At 55.6% G+C, this 23,362-nt stretch overlaps 1 protein-coding gene across 2 annotated transcripts; it reads left to right on the top strand.

Annotated features, from left to right (window-relative positions):
• The first annotated feature begins 6,864 nt into the window (after nucleotides 1-6,864).
• KLHDC8A (kelch domain containing 8A) lies at nucleotides 6,865-14,491 on the top strand. Of its 2 annotated transcripts, XM_004756429.3 has the most exons (6): nucleotides 6,865-7,305; nucleotides 7,646-8,247; nucleotides 11,265-11,429; nucleotides 11,618-11,833; nucleotides 12,454-12,555; nucleotides 13,422-14,491. In XM_004756429.3, exons 2-6 carry the CDS (start codon nucleotides 7,872-7,874, stop codon nucleotides 13,613-13,615), a joined length of 1,053 nt encoding a protein of 350 aa, XP_004756486.1. In that variant the 5' UTR covers nucleotides 6,865-7,305; nucleotides 7,646-7,871; the 3' UTR covers nucleotides 13,616-14,491. The 2 variants fall into 2 exon arrangements, with proteins under 2 accessions (XP_004756486.1, XP_044937031.1); XM_045081096.1 differs by lacking the exon at nucleotides 6,865-7,305 and having other exon boundaries at nucleotides 7,438-8,247.
• The last annotated feature ends 8,871 nt before the right edge of the window (nucleotides 14,492-23,362 follow it).

Raw genomic sequence — 23,362 nt, 5'->3', positions numbered from 1 at the left:
TGGCCCCTGGATGCTGAGCAAGGAGACATAGTCCCACGGTGACAAGCCCTCGTCCAGCACCGGGAGGAGAGGGAGTGTTAGCTGGAAGGAGACCCAGGTTAGGGGCCTGAGACCAGGGTTCCAGAAGGGCGCTCAAGGGCACAGACCCTGCTGCTGTCTCCTCAGAGCTCACTGCAGGCTCCCTGGGCTCCTCAGCCCACCTGGGAGCGCCCGCTGCTGAGGACAGGCAGACCCTCTGATTCAGCCAGGCTGGGCCTGTTTCTCTTCTTTCCTGGGCTCTCGGACATCTGTTCTTAAACACACACCCAGAGCGCCCGTGCAGTGAGCCCGTCCTGCCTTCCTGCCTGGTCTCCGTCTCTAGCACAGAGGGAACACAGGTCACGGCGCCAGATGGCAACCTCAGGGCTGCGGCAGATTGCTGGCCTCCCCGGGGGAGGCGGAGTTAAAGCTGGGCACTGGATGATGCCTATTCTCTGGTCTCCACCCCTCCTCTGGAACCAGCTTCTGCCCAGACCCTTCTCCAGAGCCTCTGGGGAGGAGGGCATGTGTGCAAGCACATGAGGGTAGGGAAGGGGTGAGGTGAGACGGTGCTGGAGTGAGAGACGCTCTGTACCTCGGTGGAGGCCCGGACCATGGTGGACCGGGGCACCGGCCCCTCTTTTGGGCAGCACAGAAGGATGCCCCAGGGCCTGGCTAGAAGGCAGAGGCCGAAGAGGGGCTGAGCCCTCCGAGGGTGACTGCACTCTCATTCCTGGCTCTCTGGCATCATCACAAAATGGTCCACCCCATGGAGCCCCATCAGCCTCTTCCCAACCCCAGAAGGGCCCAGAGCCTTGGACCCCACAGGACATCAGGCTCAGAAAAAAAATGGGGCGTCAGCAGGGGAACAAGGAAGGAGAGCCAAGACCAGGAGAAACCCTCCTGCCAGCTTAAGTGGCAGTGGCCAAAGAGAAGCCCAGGAATGTTCCTTATCAGGTGAGCGGTATCCAACTGGAAATGAGGGGAACCTCTAGGGAGTGGCCCCTGTCTCTCCTGGGAGATGAGACAACAGCCTCACAGCCTGAGCTCCTGTCCTCCAGAAGAGAGAGTCTTGTCAGGATGAGGGACCTCAGCGGGAGGTGAGCAGGAGAGCCTTTGTTTAGCCTTCTGTTGGCAGAAGGGCCTGCAGAGCTCTATGGGCCTGGGGTGAGTCCCCGCCCCGCTCACTCAGAGCCTGTCAGCAGGGGAGCCGGCCCCCCTCCCCTTGCTCCCCCCTCCCCCAGCACACACACATGCGCCATCCGTGACAGGCAGGCTGGCCCGTCTGCCAATCAATTTTCCTCGCTGATTTCCTGGCTGGAGCAGCGGGGCTGGTGTGTAAATCACTCCGAGCCCTCTCCCAGCTCTGCCAGGACGTGGAGCTCTTTTTAATTAAGAAGAATGGAGGGCGCTGCTGGCTCTGGAAATGGCGATATTAGCTTACTAATGGGCATTTAAAGAGCCGTGTTCGTGTTCGAGTGGTGGTCTGCTGCTGCCTTCCCCAGCCCGCCGCCTCTGCTCTTCCGCAGAGCTGCCCAGGCCGCCGAGAAGGCTCTGCTATCCTCTGCAGGAGACAGGTTAGCGTATGAGCCCCCCACCGCCCCACACACCCCCACCCCCCTCCCCACCATGGCCCCAAGGACCTAGCCCGGCTCCTACCTGGTGATCTGGGACAAACAGGCACAATTTTGCATTTAGAGGAAGGGCCAGAATCAGGACGATTTGACATGAGCCCCTGAGTCCTCTGCCCCCTGTCCAGGCACCCTGGCTCCCCAGAGATGTCAGGACCTATGAGGAGGCGTGATTAGGCTTCCAGGTGGGTGCCCAAGGCTCACGAGGAGCCAGCCCGGTCGCACTTGCTGTAGCTGTTGGAAATGGGGGTGGTGGCAGCAACAGGACCAGGCCCTCCATGAGTCCTTTCTGATCACTGGACTTTGGGCAGCGGGCAGGGCCTCTGAGAGTCGATGGAGCCAGACCCTTGCGTTTGTGCCACCCGGAAGAAGGTGAGGATGTCCATTCTGGAACACGCTGCTTTGTCACCTCGGTGACATGTTTCTTTCTCCCGGGCTTCCCACCCTGGATACCCCTAGGAGTAAAGAGCGCGTCCATGCGCAGAGACCTTCAGCCGGTGTGTTCTTCCTCTCTCTCCCTTCTCATTTCACAGACACCAGAATGGACACAACTGGTCCAGGGGTGCACAGCCCTGTTCCGACAACACGTGGCTGGAACAGAGGTCTCCTGACTCTCGGGCCTGTGTCTTTCCTATTTCCAGTATCTCCCCGGGGCTGGTGACACCACGGCCTCGCAGCTCCCCTCAGGCTGGTGTTTTCATTTTCTGGCGCTCTTGGGCAGGAGCTCCTCCTTGTTTCCAACCCAGATGCTCAGGCTTTGTTCTAAGCCCCATTTCCTCATACAGTCTCCTCTGTCAGCGCAGGGAAGGGGCCACGGTCTCTCAGAGAAAGTCTCGCTTGCTGCTGGCGCTCACATCTCTATGCACTAAACAGCAGACAAAGGGGCAGCTTCCCGACTCTTGTAAATAGTGCAGCTCCTGAATCTGAAAACCAAAATGACCTCTGCCTGCACCCCAACATCCCATGCCTGAAACTCGCTCTCCAGCAGACGCCCCCTTAATGGACGCCGCTAAGTTCCTCCAGTCCCCAGGCCTGTGCTCTGTTCTGGAGGAGGAGCGGGCAGGGCGGGTGGCTGAAGGCATGTGGCTAGTTCTTCTATCTAGTCAAGACTGTGGGGTGAGGAGGGTGCCATCCCGCAGGCCTCCAGACTCCCAACCCCAAAGGGGCGTGCTTCTGCCCTCTGGCACCAGTGTCACACCATCTCCCACCGAGTCCTCTGGAGCCCTGAATCCTTCTTCTGGGCTGTTGTTGACACTGACTGGACGGGAGGAGGCCCCATGAGGTTTTTCCATGTCGGGGAGGAATGTACCTCCCCCTGGATCCGCTTGCAGCCTCAGCCCTGCCTGGAGGAGCTCTCCACACTCCCACCCCCCAAATATGGCCACGCGCCTGCCAAGGAAGATGAGGTGATTCTCTACAGAAAGGGCCCCGGCCGTTCTCCAGATCAGTCCCATGAGATTTCAGTGTGTTAGGAGGGAAGAAGCCCTGCCCAAGACGCCAGCGCAGACGTGGCTGAGCCCTGCTAAGGGGTCTACTCTGAAACGGGCACCTGCTGTTTGGGCGCACTGGCCTGGATGCCCAGAAAGTCAGGGTGCGGGGATTTGCCATCACACAGAGAGAAATGATGTACCTCCTACGTGCCCAGGACCTCTGCCTGGCATCTGGTTCCTCCCATACCTCCAGAAAGTGGGTTTTCTTTTCTTCTCTTTCTTTTTTTTTTAAAGATTTTATTTATTTATTTGTCAGAGAGAAAGAGAACATGAGCAGGGGGAGTGACTTTTTCTAGAGGTGAGCACCTCCTTGACAAGGCTGGTGCAGAAATATCACGGTAAGAAAGACTTGGCAGAATCAAAGAGAGAATTTATTGTCAGAGGCTCTCATCAACTTTCCTTCCCCCGCTTCCCCACTGTCCTGTGCCACCTTGTAACCAAGGCAGAAAGTCAAACACTTCTTAAGAGAGAAGAGAAAGCCGGACCTGATGCATGCAAGGTGTCAGAGCGAGAAGGGTTTAGGTTTGACCGGAGGAAGAAGATGCTGAGAGGGAAAGTGGCCTCGCTCCAGAGCGGACTGTGGAGGCATCAAAGGGGTCACCAGACTCCCTGCTTCTGTTTGGCACGCCTTCAGGCCCCAGTTTGGTGCGCTCTGCCCAGACATGGAAACACGCCCGTGACTCAGGGAATCTTAAGTGGCGGTTGCTAGGTTACAGGTTTCCTCAATGTGCACTCAATGTAAGGATTAAAGGATGTCACCTGGCTGGGAGGAAGAGCCATGGGGGAAGGAGTAGGGGAGATGGAGAGAAGCCAGTATTTCCAGAACAAGCAATTAGGCCATGGTCTGAAAGGCATCCCATTCTTAGTACTTTTCCAAGGGTCTGAGTCCCTAGATCTCGTGGCCCTCTCAGAGGGTGGTGCTTGCAAAACATGAGCGTTAGTCTTGGATGGGGCTGGAGTCCAGTCCTTTCCCAGTGATGCTGCCCAGCACACAGTCTGGCAATGGGGGGACAGAAGTCGCTGGAACCCTTTGGGGGCCTGGGCTCCTTCCTTCACTGTAACTGGACAAAAAGCCGGAAGCCAGGTGTAAGTGGAAAAGCTCGGTGTCCTTAAGAATACACAAGCTTTCCTTTGTGATTTAACTGTTCAAGTTCCTGGGGCCGGGGGGTGGGGTGATGTTGGATTTAGAATTCACAAACCAGATCCGCACTGGTCCAGGCCCTCAAGAGGCCACGAGTCCTTTACTTTATGTCACAAAGTCTCAGACTCCCCATCTGTGAAAGTGCGGACTAAGACCCACCCGGGTCACCTTTCCCAGGGTTGTTTCAAAGATCGTGAGAAAATGGGTATGTGAGGGTTTGGGTTAGCTGGATGAGTTTTGCAAGCGCAAAGTAGTGTGGGACTCTGCTGCCCCGCTGGCGTGGGTGGGGGCACAAGGAGCCTCGCCTCACTGCTTTGGTAAAAGGCTCAGTAAGCGGGCACCTGAATGGCTCAGTTGGTTAAGCGGCTGCCTTTGGCTCGGGTCATGATCCCAGAGTCCTGGGATCAAGCCCTGCAGCAGGCTCCCTGCTTAGTGGGGAGCCTGCTTCTCCTTCTCCCTCTGCCTAGTTGTGTTTTCTCTCCATCTCTCCAATGAATAAATAAAATATTAAAAAAAAAAAAAAAGTTCAGTAAGCAAGGGAGGCCTGAGTGCATAGTGGATTAAGCATCGACCCTTGATTTCGGCTCAGGTCATTATCTTGGCTTAGGTCATGATCTTAAAGTTGTGATCTGGAGCCCCAGGTCAGGCTCCATGCTCAGAGGGGAGCCTGCTAGAGCTTCTCTTTCCCTCCCCCTGCTCACATTCTCTCCCTACCCCTCTCTAAAGTAAATAAATGTTTTTCTTTTCTCTCTCTCTTTTTTTTTTTAAAGCTCGGTGGGTACAAGAGACTGAAGACCTACCCCACAAGCCCCTTTGAGGAAGGGCTAGGGCTTTCAGTCTTCCTGATCAGCCTATGCTGGTTTTGTGAAGACAGCTCAAGTCGGGAGTTGAAAGTCTATTCCCTCGTCTCCCCGGGGAGATTGTGATCCCTAGGACAGAAGAGAAATATTTGGTGTTTCCTGTAAAACTTCATTAATTCAGACCACATTCTTTTGGAATTTATGAGTTCTTACTGGATAGAGAAAACAGAACACAACCTTCCTCTGAAGGTTCTAGAGGTGCTTACTGTGTAAGTACAGAGAATTCAAACTAAAAGAAACAGGGGAATTTCTAAGCCAAGAACTCAAGATATTAAGATAGGCCTACTGTGAGTCGTGACGTCTGTTTCTCACAGGAAGTCATTCCTGAGCAAGGGGCAAAATGTCTGTGTTTGTTCTCTGTCTGCCTTCTTCTGCTGTTGTTGACAGATAGTAGGTAACAATGGTGTTAATAGCGATTTACCAGGCCCTTGCTACGTGCCGGAAAACAGAACAGAGCCTTTTACAAACAATATGTCATTTAATCTTCACGAAAATCTGCAAGGATCCATCCATAGCATGGAATACTATGGATACTTCTATCAGAAATAAAAAGGAATAAACTATTGGCAAACATACAACAACCTGGCATATTTCCACGGAATTATGCCAGGAGAGGGGTGGGTAGTCAATCCCAAAATGTTGCCTACTGTATCATCCTATTTATGTAACATTCTTGAAATGACAAAATTACGGAATTGGAGAACAGATTAATAGTTGCCAGGGCCTGGAGAGCAGAGTGGGAGGGAAGTAGGTGTGGGTATAAAGGGGGAATAGAAAGAATCCTAGTGATGTGAAGGAAGTACCTTCCCTCATTAATTGCCATAGCCGGCTTGTAATATTATTGTACTAGAAGTTTTGCAAGATGTTACCATTGAGGGAAACTAGGTAAAGGGTGTTATTTCCTACTACTGCATGTAAATCTACAATTTCTCTCCAAATAAAAAGATAAATTAAAATAATAGAAGGAAATTGGGTCTCGGAGTAGTTAAATCATTTCAGAGCCAGAATTCAAACCCACCTCTGTCAGACTCCCAAGCCTGAGTGTTTCAAGACTGTATTCAAGGGAACCAGAAAGAAAGAGAACCCCACAGGCTTTGCAGTCAGACCAGGGGGCCCACAGGTGTCTTGGGCACCTTTGTTACAAGGGATTGCTATCCTGAAAAGGCTATGAGAATGTGGCTTGAGAAAATTATTTGGCAAGCCCCGTGGATCGGTGCTGAGTGGCAACATTGCATAACCAGGCCTCCCCTCCTCAAGGAGTGTGCAGAAGGCATGGCAATGGGGGAGCGCTGCGTCCCCCCCCCCACCCCGCCTTCCTCCATCTACTTCGGTGTCTCTGGTTACGTGTCCACATGTGTGTGCTTTGTCAGTTACTGTTTCCGGACGGGAGAGGCTGGGGCGATGTGTAAGTCACACAGAGGTGCCCGGGTCAGTGGCCCCGCTCTGACTGGGTGCACCTGTGTCGGGTCTGCACGTGTCACACCCACGGACCTTGTTTCTATGAGGTTAAAGCACTTGATCCTGCCTCCCCCAACGCAAAGCTGACTACTGAGCCAGCCTGTCACGAACCGGGTCTGGGTGCTGTAGATAAACTGGGTAATTGGTCTCTCCGCCTCCTCATCCAAAACAAACACAAACCGCCCCCCCCCGCCCACACACACACACACACACACACACACACACACACACACACACCACCACCACCACCACCACCACCACCACCACCATCAAGCTGGAGGGAGTCTGGTCCCTGAAATCTGGGTTCCTGGCTCCAGTGCCCCGCCCCTCTGACCCCGTGGACAAGGTGAGCGGCTCCCGCGGGGCCCTTTCCCTCCCCCGCGGGCGGGTGCTGCCAGCGCTTATATAAAGAGGTCACGGCCTGCTCCGCCGCGGGGCGCACGCGGCCTCCTGCACAGGTGTGGCGGCTGCGGGTGGGGAGGTGCGCGGAGCAGCCGGGCCGGCCTCCTCCCCGCGGGCGGCTCCGCTTCTCCTTGGCGCTGCTCGTCCCTTCTCCTCGCCTGCATGTGTGACGCTGGGGAAGGACACCGCGCCCTCTCCCCGGCTACCCGCCGCCCCGGGGCGGAGGGCCTCCTCGATCCCCGTTTCCCCGCTCCCTGCTGATGCGCGGTCTGCGCCTCGCCACCGCGTTCCTCCGGCCTGACTGTGTAAGTGGCGCGGGGGCGTGGGCGGGAGGGCGGGGGCAGGGAGGCGGCGGCGCCCGGAGGTGTTAACTCCTCGCTCTGCTGGCAGGCAGCGGGGCGCCGCGAGCCCCCGAAAGCCCCCAGCCCAGCGCGCGCCCAGCTAGCGTCCGAGCAGCCCGTCCGGAGGGGCGGGGGACAGGGCGCTGCGGGGCGCGATGCCACCGCGGGGTGGCGCCCTCGGCCGCCGCGTCCTCCCTTTAAAGTTGGCAAGGACCTGGGAGCAGGGAGTCCGCCGGGCCGGCGACGCGAGGAGGCGAGGGCGCGGGGCCCCGACCGCCCTTGATTCGCCCCATCCCTCCCGCAGGGCCAGGCGCGGACGCCGCCGGACCGCGCAGTCTGGAGGGACTGTGAAGCGCTGGCCGGCGTCGGGGCCCTTGCCCGGGGTCGGGCGGGAGCCGGCGGACGGGAGCCAGATGGAGGCGGCGAGAGGGGGCGCGGAGTAACGGGCGGCCCCCCGGGCTCGCACCTCCCGCGGCGCCCTGGCTCTTCGCGGGCACAGGGGCGCGGCGGGCGGGGCCCCCGGGGCTGCGATGGAGGTGCCTAACGTCAAGGACTTCCAGTGGAAGCGCCTGGCGCCGCTGCCCAGCCGCCGGGTTTACTGCTCCCTGCTGGAGAGCGGGGGGCAGGTCTATGCCATCGGGGGATGTGACGACAACGGCATCCCCATGGACTGCTTTGAGGTCTACTCCCCCGAGGCCGACCAGTGGACCGCCCTGCCCCCCCTGCCCACAGCCCGGGCCGGGGTGGCCGCCATCGCCCTGGGGAAGCGGATCATGGTGATCGGGGGTGTGGGCACCAGTCAGCTGCCCCTGAAGGTCGTGGAGATGTACAACATCGATGAGGGCAAGTGGAAGAAGCGGAGCGTGCTGCGAGAGGCCGCCATGGGCATTTCTGTCACGGCCAAAGGCGAGTGGGGCCAGGGCGGCGGGAGGGCAGAGAGGAGGGAGTGGGGGACCACCGGGAGAGGGATAGAAACCGACACTGAGTCGGGGGCCCGCTCTCACAGTCCTGATCCTGTCTGATCCCTAGAAGAGACCTGAAACTGAAGACCCCACTGGCCTTATTTTACAGATGGGAAAACAGGCTCAGCAGGTGAAGTGTCTAGTAATTCCACCAGGCTCCTCCTGGAGAGCTGGGTGCGCCTGGCCAGAGGGGAGAGCTAAAGGGTTAGTGCTGTGTCCCTGCAGACACCTTCATTCTGCAGAACGACAGAGCCTCCCACCCACACCTTATCCCCTGCCCACTGCCTTTTAGGGGCCAACACCTCAGACACATATCTGAGGTCCTGGGAACCTTCTCTGCCTCCTTGAACCATCCCCAGTCCCCACCACGGGGGCTTTGAGGCCTGACTCCAGGGCCTTCCCCACTACCTTCTATCTCCCCCTCTGCCTCCTAATCTCAGAGAGGCTAATGAATGGGAACTAGAAAGTTCTTGAGGGTCATGCTCCTGCAGCATCCTGCCCAGGTTCACAGGTCTCGGAGCGAGCATGTGCTGATCAGGAGGTTACGTGATCTTCGTTTCACTTTCTCAAAATCCCTTGTTTCTTTCTCGTTGGGTTTAGCACAGCCCAGAGCACAGAGGGGGCTCCAGATTCTCTTTTGCTGAAACATGCAGGGTTTTTTGTGTTTTTTTTGTTTTTTGTTTTTTGTTTTTTTGGGTTTTTTTTTTTTTTTTTTTTTTTTTTTTTTTTTTTTTTGCTGCTGTTGCTGCTGTTGTTTTTTTTAAAGGTTTATTTATTTGACAGGGAGAGAGAGGGCACGAGTGGGAAGAGCCGCAGAGGGAGAAGCAGGCTCCCCTCTGAGCAGGGAGCCTGAGGCAGGGCTGGATCCCAGGACTCAATCCCAGGACCCTGAGCCAAAGGCAGATGCTTAACCGACTGAGCCACTCAGGTGCCCCAGTGCAAAGGGCTTTATAAGAAATGGTCCAACAGGAATTAGAAGGCCCCCAGTGCAGCTCAGATAGCCTTGGTCAGATGCAATCCTCCCTCCTCCTCAGGCAAAACCATCCCATTGACCCATTGGGTCTACTGTAGATCAGGAATCAGTACTTCTTGAATACCTGCTCTGTCCCTTGCATAGTTCTAGGTCCCAGGGATGAAGGAGAGAGACCGAAGTCCTGGTCCCTACTTTCAGAAGTCCAGGTCTTGACCAGTGGAGGTGACTAGTGAGAAACTCTAACCCAGAATCCCTCAGGGCAGTGGCCTGTGAGGCCTCCAGGAACCCTGGGTAGGAAAGACAGGAGACCTGGAGGCCTGTTGTGGGGGGAAAGAGAGAGAAAGGGTTTTCCTTGCCGCCCCAACCCCCCTGCATCGGCCTCGAGAAGTGCTGCTGGGAGATTAAGAACTCACATTTATTGAGTCATTACCGTAGGTGCTTTATGTGTTTTAATGTGATCTTCACAGGCTGGGTGATGAGGTAAGCGCTATGATTACCCTCATTCTGGAGGGAAGCCATGTGGGGCCCGAAGAGGTTAAATACCTCGCCCAAGGTCACAGGGCTAATGAGTGATGATGGAGTCTCTGCTCTTCACTGTGGCACTGTCTGGGTTCAGCAGTGGGTCTGATAAGCTTTCCTATGCCTGTGTGGCCAGCACTGAAGCAAAGTCTGGGGCCATGGACGAACAAATTCTCTAACAATCTAGTGGAAGAAACAGACGACAATTATTTCGGTAATAAATAGCAAGTAGGGCAAAGGCAATGCCTTGGGAGGCACTGGTCTGGTGCTCTCAGCCCAGCTCTGCCGTGGGGGGACACCCAAGTGCCCGTGAAGGACTGAGTAGGAGCTGGCCCAGGAGTGGTGGTGGGGCACGGACCAAGGGTTCTCTGCTGGAGGTGTGTTTTCGGGGGGACATAGGGATGGGCGAGGCAGAGCTCATGTAAGGGAAACCCTCCCAATATTAGCAGGCCCAATCTCCTGACCTGAGGCTACAGTTGGGATTTTTTTTCCTTTTTCAATAAAACTGGAGGTAGTGCTCAATAGAAGGAAATAGTACTCATCCCTGTAATTCCCTTGAAGAATAAAAGCCTCTTAGGGCCAGAAGCTGGGAAGACTGCCTACTGGGAGACAGAATCCCAGGCACGGGTGGGTCCCCGGGAAGGCGAGTGGCTTGTGGGGTCAGGGAGCAGGGGACCCTGTGTCTCTGGTCTTTAGGAGGCCCTGGAGGGAAGCCCCAGGAAACAGCTTATCTTTCCTACTGCGGTGCTTGCCTACCTGCCTACTTGCCGCCATGAGCAACAGAAAATGGGAGCAAACTCGCTTCTGCTCTGAGAGTACCCAGCTTACCGCCCTGGCAGGGTTCCTTAAAGGGGCTAGTCTTCTGTCCTCCAAAGCCTCCCCCTCATTCAGCCCTAACCCTGTCTCATCTAGTGCAGGATGCCTTCCGGAGCCCACACGCCCCCCAGTGTGCGAAGGAGGAAGGCACTCCTGGGGGAGCAGGGGGCAGACAGAGAAAATCAGCAGCAGGCCAGTGTCCCACAAGGCCAGCGACAAGCAGGGCTGACCTCATTTCCAAAGGCTCCTGCTGGGTCTGGAGCATTCCAGTCTGGGAATGCCTAAGCAACAGTCCACTATTGGAAGGCATCAGACGAATACCTCTCCTCTTTGGCATTCCCTCTGGCTGCCTAGGAGGGAGGAACATGGAGAGGACAAGACCTGCAAAGGGTTGTCCAGACCCCGACTCCATCACAGTCTACCCCGTGCAAGATTCAGCCAAGGGCCAGACACCAAGGACGACTGAGACACGCAAGCGTGATGCGGTTTCAGGAAGACCCAGGCTCAACCCGGCAGGGACTTGTGGTTTCATCAGCCCCACTCAGGGAGGTTGCAGTGGTTGGGAACCTGGCCTGAGCTTAGTGCTGGTCTTCAAGCTGTCTCATCGTGCAGATAAGCTGAGCCAGAGGTATGTGTGTGGCCTTTCTCCTTAGACTACCGAGTGTATGCGGCTGGTGGGATGGGCCTGGACCTCCGTCCACACAACCACCTCCAACACTATGACATGCTCAAGGACATGTGGGTGTCACTAGCACCCATGCCCACCCCGAGATATGCTGCCACCTCCTTCCTCCGAGGCTCCAAGATCTACGTGCTAGGTAAGGACATGCTATCTGTCCCGCATCTATCTCTTCTCTCCTGGGGTCCGTTCCCACAGGAAGCACTGACACACAGTGCACTCCCTGTACAGCTCGGTAACAGTCAAAAGGGGAAACCCAGCCCTTGCCCTCAGGTACTTACTGTGGCCCCCCCTCTTACACCCCTCCAACCCCGTTCTGGCCCCCAGGGGGACGACAGTCGAAGTATGCAGTCAATGCCTTTGAGGTCTTTGACATTGAGACTCGCTCCTGGACCAAGTTCCCCAACATTCCCAGCAAGCGGGCCTTCTCCAGCTTTGTGACCCTGGATGACCGCCTCTACAGCCTAGGGGGCCTGAGGCAAGGTCGGCTCTACCGGCAGCCCAAGTTCCTCCGGACCATGGATGTGTTCGACATGGAACAAGGTGAGCAGGGCACTGGCTACTCGCTGCCCACGACCCCTCTGGCTGACTCCCCTGCACCTTGCCCCCATCCCATGCACCCGCCCAGGGCCCCTGCCCTAGCAGGGGGAGCCTTTCAGAGATCTGGACAGCCCTCACCATTCCGGGCTACTGTTGAGATCGCTTTCCTCCATCTGGACAGGGTTCCTCCTGGCTGGCTGGTTATTTGTCTCCAAGACTTTCCCGTCTATTTTCTTCTTATGACATCCAGGCAGGGCCAGGGGAGGGAGGGCTTCTCCTGCTTTTTACCAATGTAGACCCAGAAGGATCCCGACCTTCCTGCTCGCTGCCTCTAGTTAGCCTTCTCTCCAGCTCGGAGCCCACGAGAACAGAGAAAGAACGAGGTGATTCGTTGCAGGGGATTTGGGTTCCTTGGACTGGAGCAAGCCTGGGTGGGAAAGGGGGGAGGCCTCGGAGCCCATCATTTCAAACAGCAGGAGGTGTAGTTTCTGCCCGGAGCACAAAGGGTGGTTGGAATAGACTTGGGCCTCGGGCGTGAGCTCTGGGGACAAGGTGTATATTTGGTGGGGGAGGTCAGCATCTAATTCTCTCTCAATTTATGCGCCACGATCCATGGCCCGTAGGGGGCTGGCTGAAGATGGAACGCTCATTCTTCCTCAAGAAGCGGCGGGCAGACTTTGTGGCCGGCTCTCTGAGCGGACGGGTCATAGTGGCCGGAGGACTCGGTAAGGATGGCGCTTTCAGGCTGTTACTGCGGGTCGGGTGCTTGGTGGACACTTGGCGCTCTGCGTGAGCAGGAGAAGGTTCTGGCTGCTTCTTGTACACTGCCTGCCTACCACTTTAACCCAAATAATTCAAAACATGCCCTCCCACGTATCCACAAACGGGTCCCCATGTGCTCTTTCCAGCCTCTCACACAGGGGGACTGAGGCCAAGACAGCATGCGGAACAGGCTGCCGACCTTGGAAAGCAGGCTTGCTGAGCACAGCTCCCTGGGGCCCTATCCAGGAACACCTGGGGACAAATGCATGGCAGGGATTAGCCTGGTCCTCTTTCTCTGGCTTGCTCTACTCCCTGGATATCCAGCTCCATCGTGGACAAGGAGAGCAACCTGATTAGACAGATTTTTGTAACGGGTTCAGGATTTGCTGGGCTACTCCTCACAGAGACTAGAGGTATTTTGAAGGCAGGATCCCAGCCTCAACAGGGCAGAGAACCTCTAGTTGCCCAGAGGTTACGCAGTGTAGGCAGACTCCCACTTCGCCCGAGCATGGAAGGAGCTCAATGCGAAGCCAGACCTCGGGGACAGCTGTTTAGTACAAGGCAAAAGAAAGGCAGCAGCAGCGTCTAGAGACTTGGGGTCAAAGCAGTGGGTGGAGATGAAAAGAGGGAGAGAAAGCAGGCAGGGCTAAGAGGCTGTCGGCCAAGAGCCAAGGCCCAGGGTCCGGAGGGAGCCGTTCTGCAGTCCAGGGACTGAGGTCCGTGGCTTCTGCTTGTGGGTTCCAGAGGGGGCCACGGAGGTGGAGGCACTGAGGGGCAGGGATTGGTGGCTGGTCTCCTTTGTGAGGTCCGCTTCCCTTGGCACTTCCAGGGAACCAACCCACGGTCCTGGAGACGGCAGAGGCATTCCACCCGGGGAAGAACAAGTGGGAGGTGCTCCCCACCATGCCCACGCCCCGCTGCGCCTGCTCCAGCATTGTCATCAAGAACTGCCTCCTGGCCGTGGGGGGCGTCAGCCAGGGTCTGAGCGACGCCGTGGAAGCCCTGTGCGTCTCCGACTCCTAGCTGCCCCCGGGCCTGGCGCCTTGGCCCCAGACCAGACCACTCCACTCTTGACGACAGACATGGTCTCATCAGAGCAGTTTGGGTGACTTCCCAGGATGCCAGCTCCTGTCCGCAACTGGGGGGGTCAGGCCCTAGGGGCTCTGGGGGACCTCCCCCCACCTGCAAACTGTATCGATCCCAGGAAACCGTAAGAAGACACGCTGACTCCGCCAACCTGCAGCTGGAGCCCAGCCCAGCTCTGAGGAGGCTCCTCCCCTCCTGCTCAGGCGGAGGAAGGCCCAGGAGTACCGGCTACCTCCCCTTCCTCTGAGTTCCGCCTCCCCCAGTGGCCAGAGCAGGAGGTGGGTGGGGTAGAAGACCACGGCTATCACTGTCTTCTCCCCAGCTCTGTGCTACTTTGAGGGTCTCTAGGGATGAAAATGGTGAGGGGTTGCAAGGAGTCCGGAGCCCGTCTTCTCTCCCATGATTCGCATCCCTGCCCCGTTTGGCGGTCAGCAGCGGGCCTGCCCTTGCCCTCATCTGCTCAGCGACTCGGCTCTGGAGCAGAGGCCGCTGAGCTGGAAGGGAAGTCAGGTTCAAATGGACCAGTCCAGGTCAGCAGCCTCAGCCAGCAAGATCCCAGGCCTCTCCGGTCCTTGATGGGAACGCGATGATGAGGAAGGAGCAGACACCCAGCCCAGGCTCTGCTTCCCGCGCCTCCCTCCTCACTCACTTTCTCCTTCCGCCACCCCTCCCTGGCTCTTTTGTCCCCAGCGTTCCTGGAGCGTTTCTGTACAAAACCTTCTCGTGTACACTGTGGCATCAAAATCCACAAAGTCTGGATTGACTACACCCGGGTTAACAGCAGCAGCACAATGATTAAAATCTATATTCCTATCCTCTCGGGCAGCTGGTGCCGGGGTTGGGTGGATGGGTATCTTGATGGGTAGAGGGGACCCCCGAAATCTGTCCCTGTGACGGTGTCAGTCTAAATAGGGCCCCAGGTGGCCAGCTGTCCTTGGCTGTTCCCCCGGAGCAGGTTCTATCCCCAAACCTCGACCGGCTGTGTCACCTCGCTCCCAGTACAGCTGTAGGCAAGACTCCAGTTAGGAGGCAGGAAGGGCTGCGCTCGGCAGCTGATGTCTTCACGGTGGCCTCAGTTCACTCAGCTGAAGTTCACTGCCATCTTACCCAAGTGGGAAGGGGATTGCTCGTGGACTTAACAACTTGAAGCTTTTAGAGCACCTCTTTCTTCTTCTTCTTTCTTCTTCTTCTTTTTTCTTTTTTTTTTTTTTTTTTTTTTAAGATTTATCTATTTATTTGAGAGAGAGTGAGTGAGCACATGGTTGGAGAGGGAGAAGCAGGGTCCCTGCTGATCAGGGAGCCCAACGTGGGGCTTGATCCCAGAACCCTGGAATCATGACCCGAGCTGAAGGCAGACTCTTAACTGACTGAGCCACCCAGGTGTCCCTCCACCCCCTTTTAAAGATTTTATTATTTATTTATTTATTTATTTATTTATCAGAGAGAGAGAGAGAGAGAAAGGGGAGAGCACAAGCTGGGGGAGAGGCAGAGGCAGAGGGAGAAGCAGACACCACGCTGAGCAAGGAAGGAGCCGATGCAGGACTTGATCCTAGGACCCTGGAATCATGACCTGAGCCGAAGGCTAAACTGACTGAGCCCTCCAGGCAGCCGCTGCTGCTGCTGCTGCTTCTTTTTTAAAAGATTTTATTTATTTGTTTGAGAGCAGCAACAAGCAGTGGGGAGGGGAAGAGTGAGAGAAGCAGGCTCCCCCTACCCCTGAGCAAGGAGCCCCATGCAGGGCTCGATCCCGGGACCCCGGGATCCTGTCCTGAGCCGAAGGCAGACACTCAACCAACTGAGCCAGTTATTTTTAAAAGCTGTACCAGCACCAGGGATACAAAGAAAACCTGCCTCGGGAGGGGTTACCGGGGAGTCAGACGGCACTTACTGTGCGATGGTGTAATTCATTCCCGAGAGGCAGGAACAGAGGAGGAAAACCTGTCAGGGCTCAGGGCTCAGGGCTCCGGGCTCAGGGGGAGCCTCCTGGAGGATCGGCTCTGGGGATCAGGACCAATAGAATCAGGGGCTTTTCTCCTTTCATGCAGCATCAGAAGGGTGCTGCCCCCTGCTGGCCCAGCCTGGCCTTCCCACGCAGGCCAGAGGCAGCCGATGGCCACCAGTGCCCCCTGGTGAGCAGACTGTGGGGGAGACTTTCCTATTGCTTCTGGGCACCCCTATTTCGGGTCTGTTTGTTGCTGAAGTAACTGTTAGAAGAAGGTGCCAGAAGAGCTTCAGCCCCCGTGAGGGATCAAGGGGTTTGGGAAGCCAATGCCAAGTCCAGCCCTGGTCTGCCCACCCCCACCCCCCACCTTCCACTGTCCCCTTTCACCCTCCCTGAGAAAGGCATTTACAAGCCCTTTCCAAGAGAAGCCAAAGCCACGTGTGTGTGTGTGTGTGTGTGTGTGTGTGTGTGTGTGTGTGTGTGTGTGGAGGAGGGGCCTTTCCAAGTACACAGAACAATACTGGATCTAAGGATGGGACCGAGGTGTTTTTAAATGGTCAGAATTTCAGGGGCACGATGAGCCTGAAAAAGGGTCTCCCTATTATGAGAATGGGGGACTGGCCACCACAGCCCATGAGGGCCACTAAGAGCCGGAGCTGGCATCTGCTGAGGACTTACCTCTTGGAGGTCTGTACCTCGAGGGACCATGAAAGCGGCTCGAGATCTGGGGAGAGATGGCCCGGCTCCAGGCCCCGCTCCACCCCCTCCACCCCCCACCCCCACCCCTGCATAGGCTTTCCTGTCACCATCCCTCTCTAGAAAGGTCCCTCCCCTCTTCTTTCTCCTCTTCATCTCCCAATCTGACAAGGTGGTGAAGCCCTCACTTCAATCCTTAGATCAACTCGATGAGGTAAGGAGTGTCCCATTTCGCAGATGAGAAAGCTAAAGGCTCCAAGAGATTACGTAACTTGTCCAAAGTCCCCAGCTAGTAGGTGACTGAGCCATGTCTGAGATTTCAACTGTTCTGAACGAAACATGCCATTGCCTCGAATGACATAGCGCACGGAGGCAACAAGGACATCAGCTGGGGTGTACTATGTAAGGAGTTCGAAATGTCAAGCCCAGAAAGATGGGTGCCGTGACAGCTGGAGGCCCCTCACATCCTGGTATCCCTGTGAGCTTGGGCAAGCCTGGGATCGGTCTGTTTTACAGATGGGGGAATAGTGACTTCCTTATCCGGAAATGGGGGAGCCCAAGCTTTCTAGCTTGCCCTCACGTACTCAGCAGCTGGTTCATGCCCGGAACCCAGCCAGTGCCTGCGAAGTGTGTCTTGAGTGAGTTTAGGTGATGGTTCCTTGAGGAGAAGAACTGGGAAAAATTCCCAGGACCAGTTCCTCATTAGCCAAATTGGACTCTCCCAAGACAATTTCTTTTCTTCATGCAAAACACCCTCCGAAGAAGAAGTATTTGGCAGATGACTCAGAGGGTCAGTGGGATAAGGGACTGGAGGCCCGGAAGTATCTGAAGACTGGCCACCTGAGGGGACCGCTAGAGTTGGTGAGTTTTCTAGGCGGTTCAGAGAGAAGTCTGTTCCCCCCCCAGCTTCCCTCCACCCTCTGCATTGCTGGAGTGAGGACCTTCAGGCTTGTGACTAGTGGTCTGGCCTATCTGGGCTGGAGCTGGGCCTTCCAGGCTCCTCCTCTGGTCAGCCTTGCAAGGGAGGGTGTGGCTGTGCCCTTGAGGCGATGGACTCCTAAGCTCCCACTCACTGTCCCCCGAAGGGGGCCTGCCCTGCCCTCCTTATCTGGAGGATGAGAAGGGGACATTGGGGGCACCCTCCCTCCCACTCAACAGAAAGTGAGGCTTGGTCCTAATCTGTTTAGCAACTCACATCCTTAAAAGCAAACAATCATAAGGGAATAGTAAGGGATAAATCATTTTCCCAGGCTCCCCTATCTGGATTCAGTGTCCCCATCTTTGGGGACCCTTCAGGATGGGTCTCTGTTCACCTCAGACCTCTGCATCCAACACCTGTAGAAAGCCGGCTCAACCGTGGTGACAAAGAACCATGCCACCTTTGGTCTTCTCACTCACATCCCCTCAGGTTGGCCCCTCCCCGTTTCCCTTGGCCACCACTCGGGTTCACCCCCTCATCCTCCGGCATGAGCAGCAAGTGACAGCCTCCCCACTGCGGTGCCCCCAGCACTCTCCTCCAGCCCACCCTTCGCACTGCTGTTAGAGCCCCTATGCTTCGGAAATCTTTCTCTGTCTCCGAATCCAGCTGTTCTTGCCAAGCTTAGCATCCCCGGGAGCACCCTCTACTCTTCAGGCAATTCCCAGCCTCAGTCTGGGCCTCTGAGTCCCTTGGCACAGCTCCTAGCTCCCCGCCTCTGCTCCTCCCCTCCTTGCCTCTGCCCAGGGTCCCTGCCCCTCGTGCACCTGGTGAACACAGCCACTGCCCCCACACGTGCCCCACCCCCCCCCACAAAACTTTGTAGGTTCTCAGGACCATACGATGCCATTCACCCTCCGGCGCTCAGAGCATCACAGAGAGCCGGGCTTGCTGTGTCCAGATGCGTAACAAATAACTGGTGAAATAAATGTGTAACAGCTGAACTGAATGAAGCCAGAAACCAAAGAGCCGAGAGACAGCACCAGCGTGGAGAGCCCCAGCTTCCTCGGAGCCCGTCTCCAGCCCGTGACTGGCACAAAGAATCAGATTCAGGAAATCAGCGGTATTCCAAGTCCCCTCGCTTAGGGATCGGGTCCCCTCTCCCTTTGCAGCAGGCTTGGACCGGAGGACTGGCTCAGGACTGGGCTTTTCATAAGCTCTGGGGGACAGCCAGCCTATTAATCCCGGCTTGTGCTAACAGCCCCCAGCACCAGACTGTGCTCGTGTCATTCAGGGCCAAGAGAAATGCTGGCTCTGGCCTTCCCCTACCAAGGGTCAGGAGCTGGTGACAGGCTCAAGAATGTGCTTTGTTTGGGGTTTGCATTCCTGGAGCAGCTTGGGAGGCCAAGGGCTCAGGTTGCCAGTGGGAGCCAGACCCGGGGCAGGGAGGTGGCACCGGGCAGATCTTCCCTCCCCCTCCTTCCTCCCGGGCACACCTCCTGTGCCCTGCCCTGCCTGGCCCTCTCCGGACTCAGGGGCCCACTCCCAAGTGCAGGGGGTTGCGGCTGTGGAGGCAGGGCCGGGAGGAAGTGCACACATGGCCCCTTCAAGGGAGAGCATTTAGGTGGAGGATGGAGTCCCGAGCATGGGCCACCACCATAAAACCCGGCAGCCGGGAGCCTTTCACAGTTTACAAAGACATTCCACGTGCAGGGTCTCTTCACCAATTACGAACTGAGTGAAGGGAAACTGAGTCGCCTGCTCCAGGTCATGTGGCTAACCGGGGGTAGAGCCAGGTGTGGATACCCCATCCTCTGGCTGCCTTTCTGGGGCTCATGTTCCCTTTGCCTCATGGACACCGGCAGCCTCTGTACCCCAGGATCCAACCTAACTAAGACCCTGACTTCACAGGGTCAGGGAAGGATCGATAAAATCCTGGGTGTGAAGCGCTGACCCTGGAAGGATGAGGACTTACTTTTATTTATTTGTTTATTTATTATTTTTTTATTTGACAGAGAGAGCACAAGCAGGGGGAGCAGCAAGCAGTGGGAGAGGGAGAAGCAGACTCCCCACTAAGCAAAGGGCCAGATGCGGGGCTAGATCCCAGGACCCTGAGATCATGACCTGAGCCGAAGGCTGGTGCTTCACTACTGAGCCACCGAGGCATCTCTTATTTTTATATCTTCTGTCCCATCTCAGTCCATCATGCTCTCCGATGACTGAGGCAACAGCACAGCAGAATTAGTGGAAAATACCTAGTGACTGGGTGCCCAGTGCATTAATCCCATGAATTCTTTTACCCCAGTCCTAAGCATAGGTGCCCCCACTCCTGCCCGCAGACCCCACGGTTATGGGTGTTATACAGGCTCCGAGACTGAGAAATGGACATAGGAATGAGAGGCAGCAAAAGAGAAAGATCTTTTCGTTTTGCCATCAACAACAGGATAGGAAGGCCCTTTCCAAAACCCTGCCTAGAACCCCTGCCGTGAGTCTACACAAACAGCCACCCCCTTTACCCCCTAACTCCCAGAATATCCTTGTTCAGGCCACAGAGCAGCATGGAGAGTAATCCCCAGGCTCTTCCTCTTCTCACCCCCCAGGCAGGCTCCTCTCTACCTTCCCCGAGTACACAGCTCTGGCCTTGGGCAGTTTCAGTGCTTATCTTACCAGTCCTGCGACCCAGATCAGATCTGCTGTAGCTCAGGGAGGCTGATAAGCCCCTTGTTGTCACAGCCTGCACACGCACAGGGATCTCTACCAGAACTCGGGGGAGGAGACTTGAGAGCACCCGAGCTCACTGAAACCCCAAGCAGACATAGGAAATCATCAATCTGGCCCCTTCACATGGTTTCGGCCCACAGAGAGCCCACGAGGCCGTCAGGAGGCACATTTCAGGTTGAGGAAACTATGACATAGAGAGCCACAGTCTATTTGAGACTCTGGGCAAATGAAGTATTCTCTCTGAGCTGAAGTAGGAGGGCTAAGAGAGCTGTTTCTGAAGCCAGATGGTCTGGGCTCCAGGCTGGCTCCACTACTTGCCAGCTTTTCTTGAATTTCTCTGTGTCTCAGTTTCCTCCTCTGTGCAATGGGGGGAACCATACGCCAACACCTGCTTCCTAGAACTGTGGCAAGGATGGAATTCATGTACACAGCGGCTAGCACGCAGCGTGTTAGCTGTGTAAAAGACAACAACAACAATTCTCGCCCACACAGTTGCCAAGAGATGGAAAAGAGTCATAGTTAGGCGCGGGGGAGAGCAGAACCTGGAGCCTGGGTTGCAGATCCCGGAGCCAAAACATCATTCCAGTCTGGGGCTGGGAAAGGGAATGGAGCCCCGATTGTAGAGATGGAATCACCAGCGAGGTGGGCAAAAGAAGGGGAGGGATGGAGATTTCTAATTTGTCCTTCCTTAGATATAGCCGAGGCGTCCCAGCAGAGCTGAAAGGAAACACAGAGTTGGTTTACCCAAATCTCTTTTTAGAGATGAGGAAACATTCCAGAGAGAGAAATCCCTTGGCCATAACCCAAATGGGGGCGTTGGTGGTTAAAAGAGCTGGAACCCAGGACCCCTGACTCTTCACCTCCCTGAGCTCTTCCCGTGGCTCCAGGCAGGAGACAGGCAGGCAAGCTGCCTCGGGGAGAAGATATGGGGTCAAGTCCCTCCCAAGCCTCATCTGTGAATAAGATTCAATTTCCCATTGTAATTGACAGCCTGGGGGACCGCTTTCAGTGTTTGCTGCGCACGATTCCCCCAAATTCCTGGTAAGGCTTCCAAAATTTAGATTGTAAGCAGCTCATTAGTTCCAACTTGTATTTCCAGAGCCCATTTGGGCACCACAAAGCAATACCATCCTTAGGAGCTCGAGCTGCCATGTTGGACCCGCAGGGTTAGCCTCTCAGCTGTTACTCCCAGTCAGGCCTGGGTGGCCTTGGGCAGGACACCGTATCTAAGACAGTTAGAACCAGGGCTGGCCCAATAAATGTTAGGTATTATTCTACCTATTATTGTCATTGTTGAGTGAATGAATGAACGAAGCGACAAATGGATGAATGGAGTGATTGGCTCATTGAAGGAATAATTACCTAAGAAGACGGGAGCTTGGGGTCACAGCTTTGGGTGTCCCATAAAGCTTGCTAGGCTTAAGTTGGCCAGTAGAGAGCAGCATTGAGTCAGGCATCCTAACTTGCCTGCCACTTGAGAATTTACAATCATCTCTTTGGACTCCCACCTCCTAATCTTGGAGAGCCACTTCTAACTCACAGGATTTTTTTTTTTTAAGATTTTATTTATTTATTTGACAGACAGATATCACAAGTAGGCAGAGAGGCAGGCAGAGAGAGAGAGGCGGAAGCAGGCCCCCCCACACTGAGCAGAGAGCCCAGATCCCAGGACCCTGGGATCATGACCTGAGCTGAAGGCAGAGGCTTAACCCACTGAGCCACCCAGGCGCCCTATAACTCACAGGATCTTATCCAGACCATTCCACCAGCTCCAGGCAGGGGAAGGGCAGCACCTTTAAGGCCATACTGTCCACCATCTGGGGGAGCTGTAACCTGTCTCAGCGCTCCAGGGAAAGGGAATATCATGGTTAGGGTCTCAGGCTGGAAGGGCCCTCCGGCCTGCAGCATCCTTTTTGCCAAAGAAAAGATGGGTTCAGGTATTAATACGGAAGTAAATCCCCAAAGAGGAGATATTCTAGGACTTGGGAACCCCCTAAAGTTCATCTGATGCAGAGTGCTTGGCTGGCCCTTCCCTACTCTGCTGCCTCCGCCCCAGCCCCTCCACACATACTCAGTGTCACCTCCACCCACCCACCTCCACTTCATCCCTGAGGGCCTTTCCCCACACTTCTCCCTTTAAGGTCCTCCATCAAATCCTTGAGCCACAGCAGGACCCATCCTTCCAGCCTCCCATGGCATCCTGTACTTCTCTTGAGGTCCTTCCTACTTTCTGCCTTGGGTTATAGGATAAACTGTGTGTTCATCTCATTTCCCTTACTACACTGTATACTTCCTGACAGTAGAGAGCGAATTCTGGGTCACCCCTCAAGGCTCATCTTAAGTGTATTTCTTTTTCAGAAAAAATGCTTTACACCCTCCTCACCCCCAAAATATGGCTTTGGTGTTCCTCACCTGCCCTCCCGCCTGCACCCTTTACTTCACACCCCACAGAAGTCCTTACTCTAAGCCATATGAATTTCTGTTTTTACTAGTCTCCAACCCACACAGACATGCATGCACACAGGTAATGAGGTGTGTAGGGACTGGGACAGACGCTTGTTTCTCACTGCTTGCCTGATGTGGCCCAAAGAATGGTTATCCCCAGAGCCCTTCACATAGCAATCAGTGATAGGACAAGGGGGTGAGGGGGCCAGGCTTCCCCTTCCCAGGAGGGGACGCTGGGGCAGGCAGGATTACTATGGCCCAGCTCAGCCCAGCTTTCCAGCCACATCCAAGCACATGACCCAGGAATGTCCTGAAATCTGCTGCTGCCGAGGCCCCAGCTATAATCAGATGCCCTGTCAGGGAATTATCGCTCTGTTGCGACAGACCAGGTCTCCCTGTAAGGAGTCTGAGAGTTGAGTTTCAGCCGTGAACCACATTTCCTAGTCACAGGCTGTTTTGGCTCTTTCTCAGTCTGCATCTGCCTCCTCCTCTGTCTCTGCGGACAGACAGCAACCTGGTCCACTCATCACTACCACCTTTAGTCCCTCAGGGACCACCAGGGCGCCCCTGGCTGGAACAGGGCAGATTTCTTTTCTCTGGGTTCTTTGATCATGCATGACTTGCCCCCTAAAGAAGGATTCACATTCCGGTCATTTAGTCTTCAAATTCTATCATACATATGTTCCTTTGGTTCGTAAACATCTACCAAGCACCTTTTTTTGTGCCTAGCAGTGTGCTAGTAGTATTGGGGGTATCTGGAAGAATTGGTAGGAGTCTAGATGAAGCCTGAAAGGGAGTCTTAGGCTCATCTGGATCATTCTTTCATCTTATTTCTGAGGAGGTGTTGATGCATCTGGCTAATTGTCTCCCACCCTTCAGGTCTCTGTTTAGTAGGCCCCGTCTGCTGGAACCTTCGCCTGACGACTTCATCCTGTCCGGGCCCAAGGCTCCCTCCCTGTTATAC

Source organism: Mustela putorius, unplaced genomic scaffold (assembly GCF_011764305.1).
Source record: "Mustela putorius furo isolate JIRA1106 unplaced genomic scaffold, ASM1176430v1.1 tig00000508_pilon_pilon_pilon, whole genome shotgun sequence".
NCBI classification, from domain to species: Eukaryota; Metazoa; Chordata; class Mammalia; order Carnivora; family Mustelidae; genus Mustela; species Mustela putorius.
Note: the sequence above shows the minus strand (reverse complement) of the source record. Positions and strands in the feature narration are given on the sequence as shown.

Bases quoted from the DNA above. Each gene is read 5' to 3' on its own strand.
- KLHDC8A (XM_004756429.3), top strand. From the start codon at position 7,872: ATGGAGGTGCCTAACGTCAAGGACTTCCAGTGGAAGCGCCTGGCGCCG. The intron at 8,248-11,264 runs GCGAGTGGGGCC...CTTTCTCCTTAG, and splicing joins CATTTCTGTCACGGCCAAAG to ACTACCGAGTGTATGCGGCT. The intron at 11,834-12,453 runs GTGAGCAGGGCA...CATGGCCCGTAG, and splicing joins TGTGTTCGACATGGAACAAG to GGGGCTGGCTGAAGATGGAA.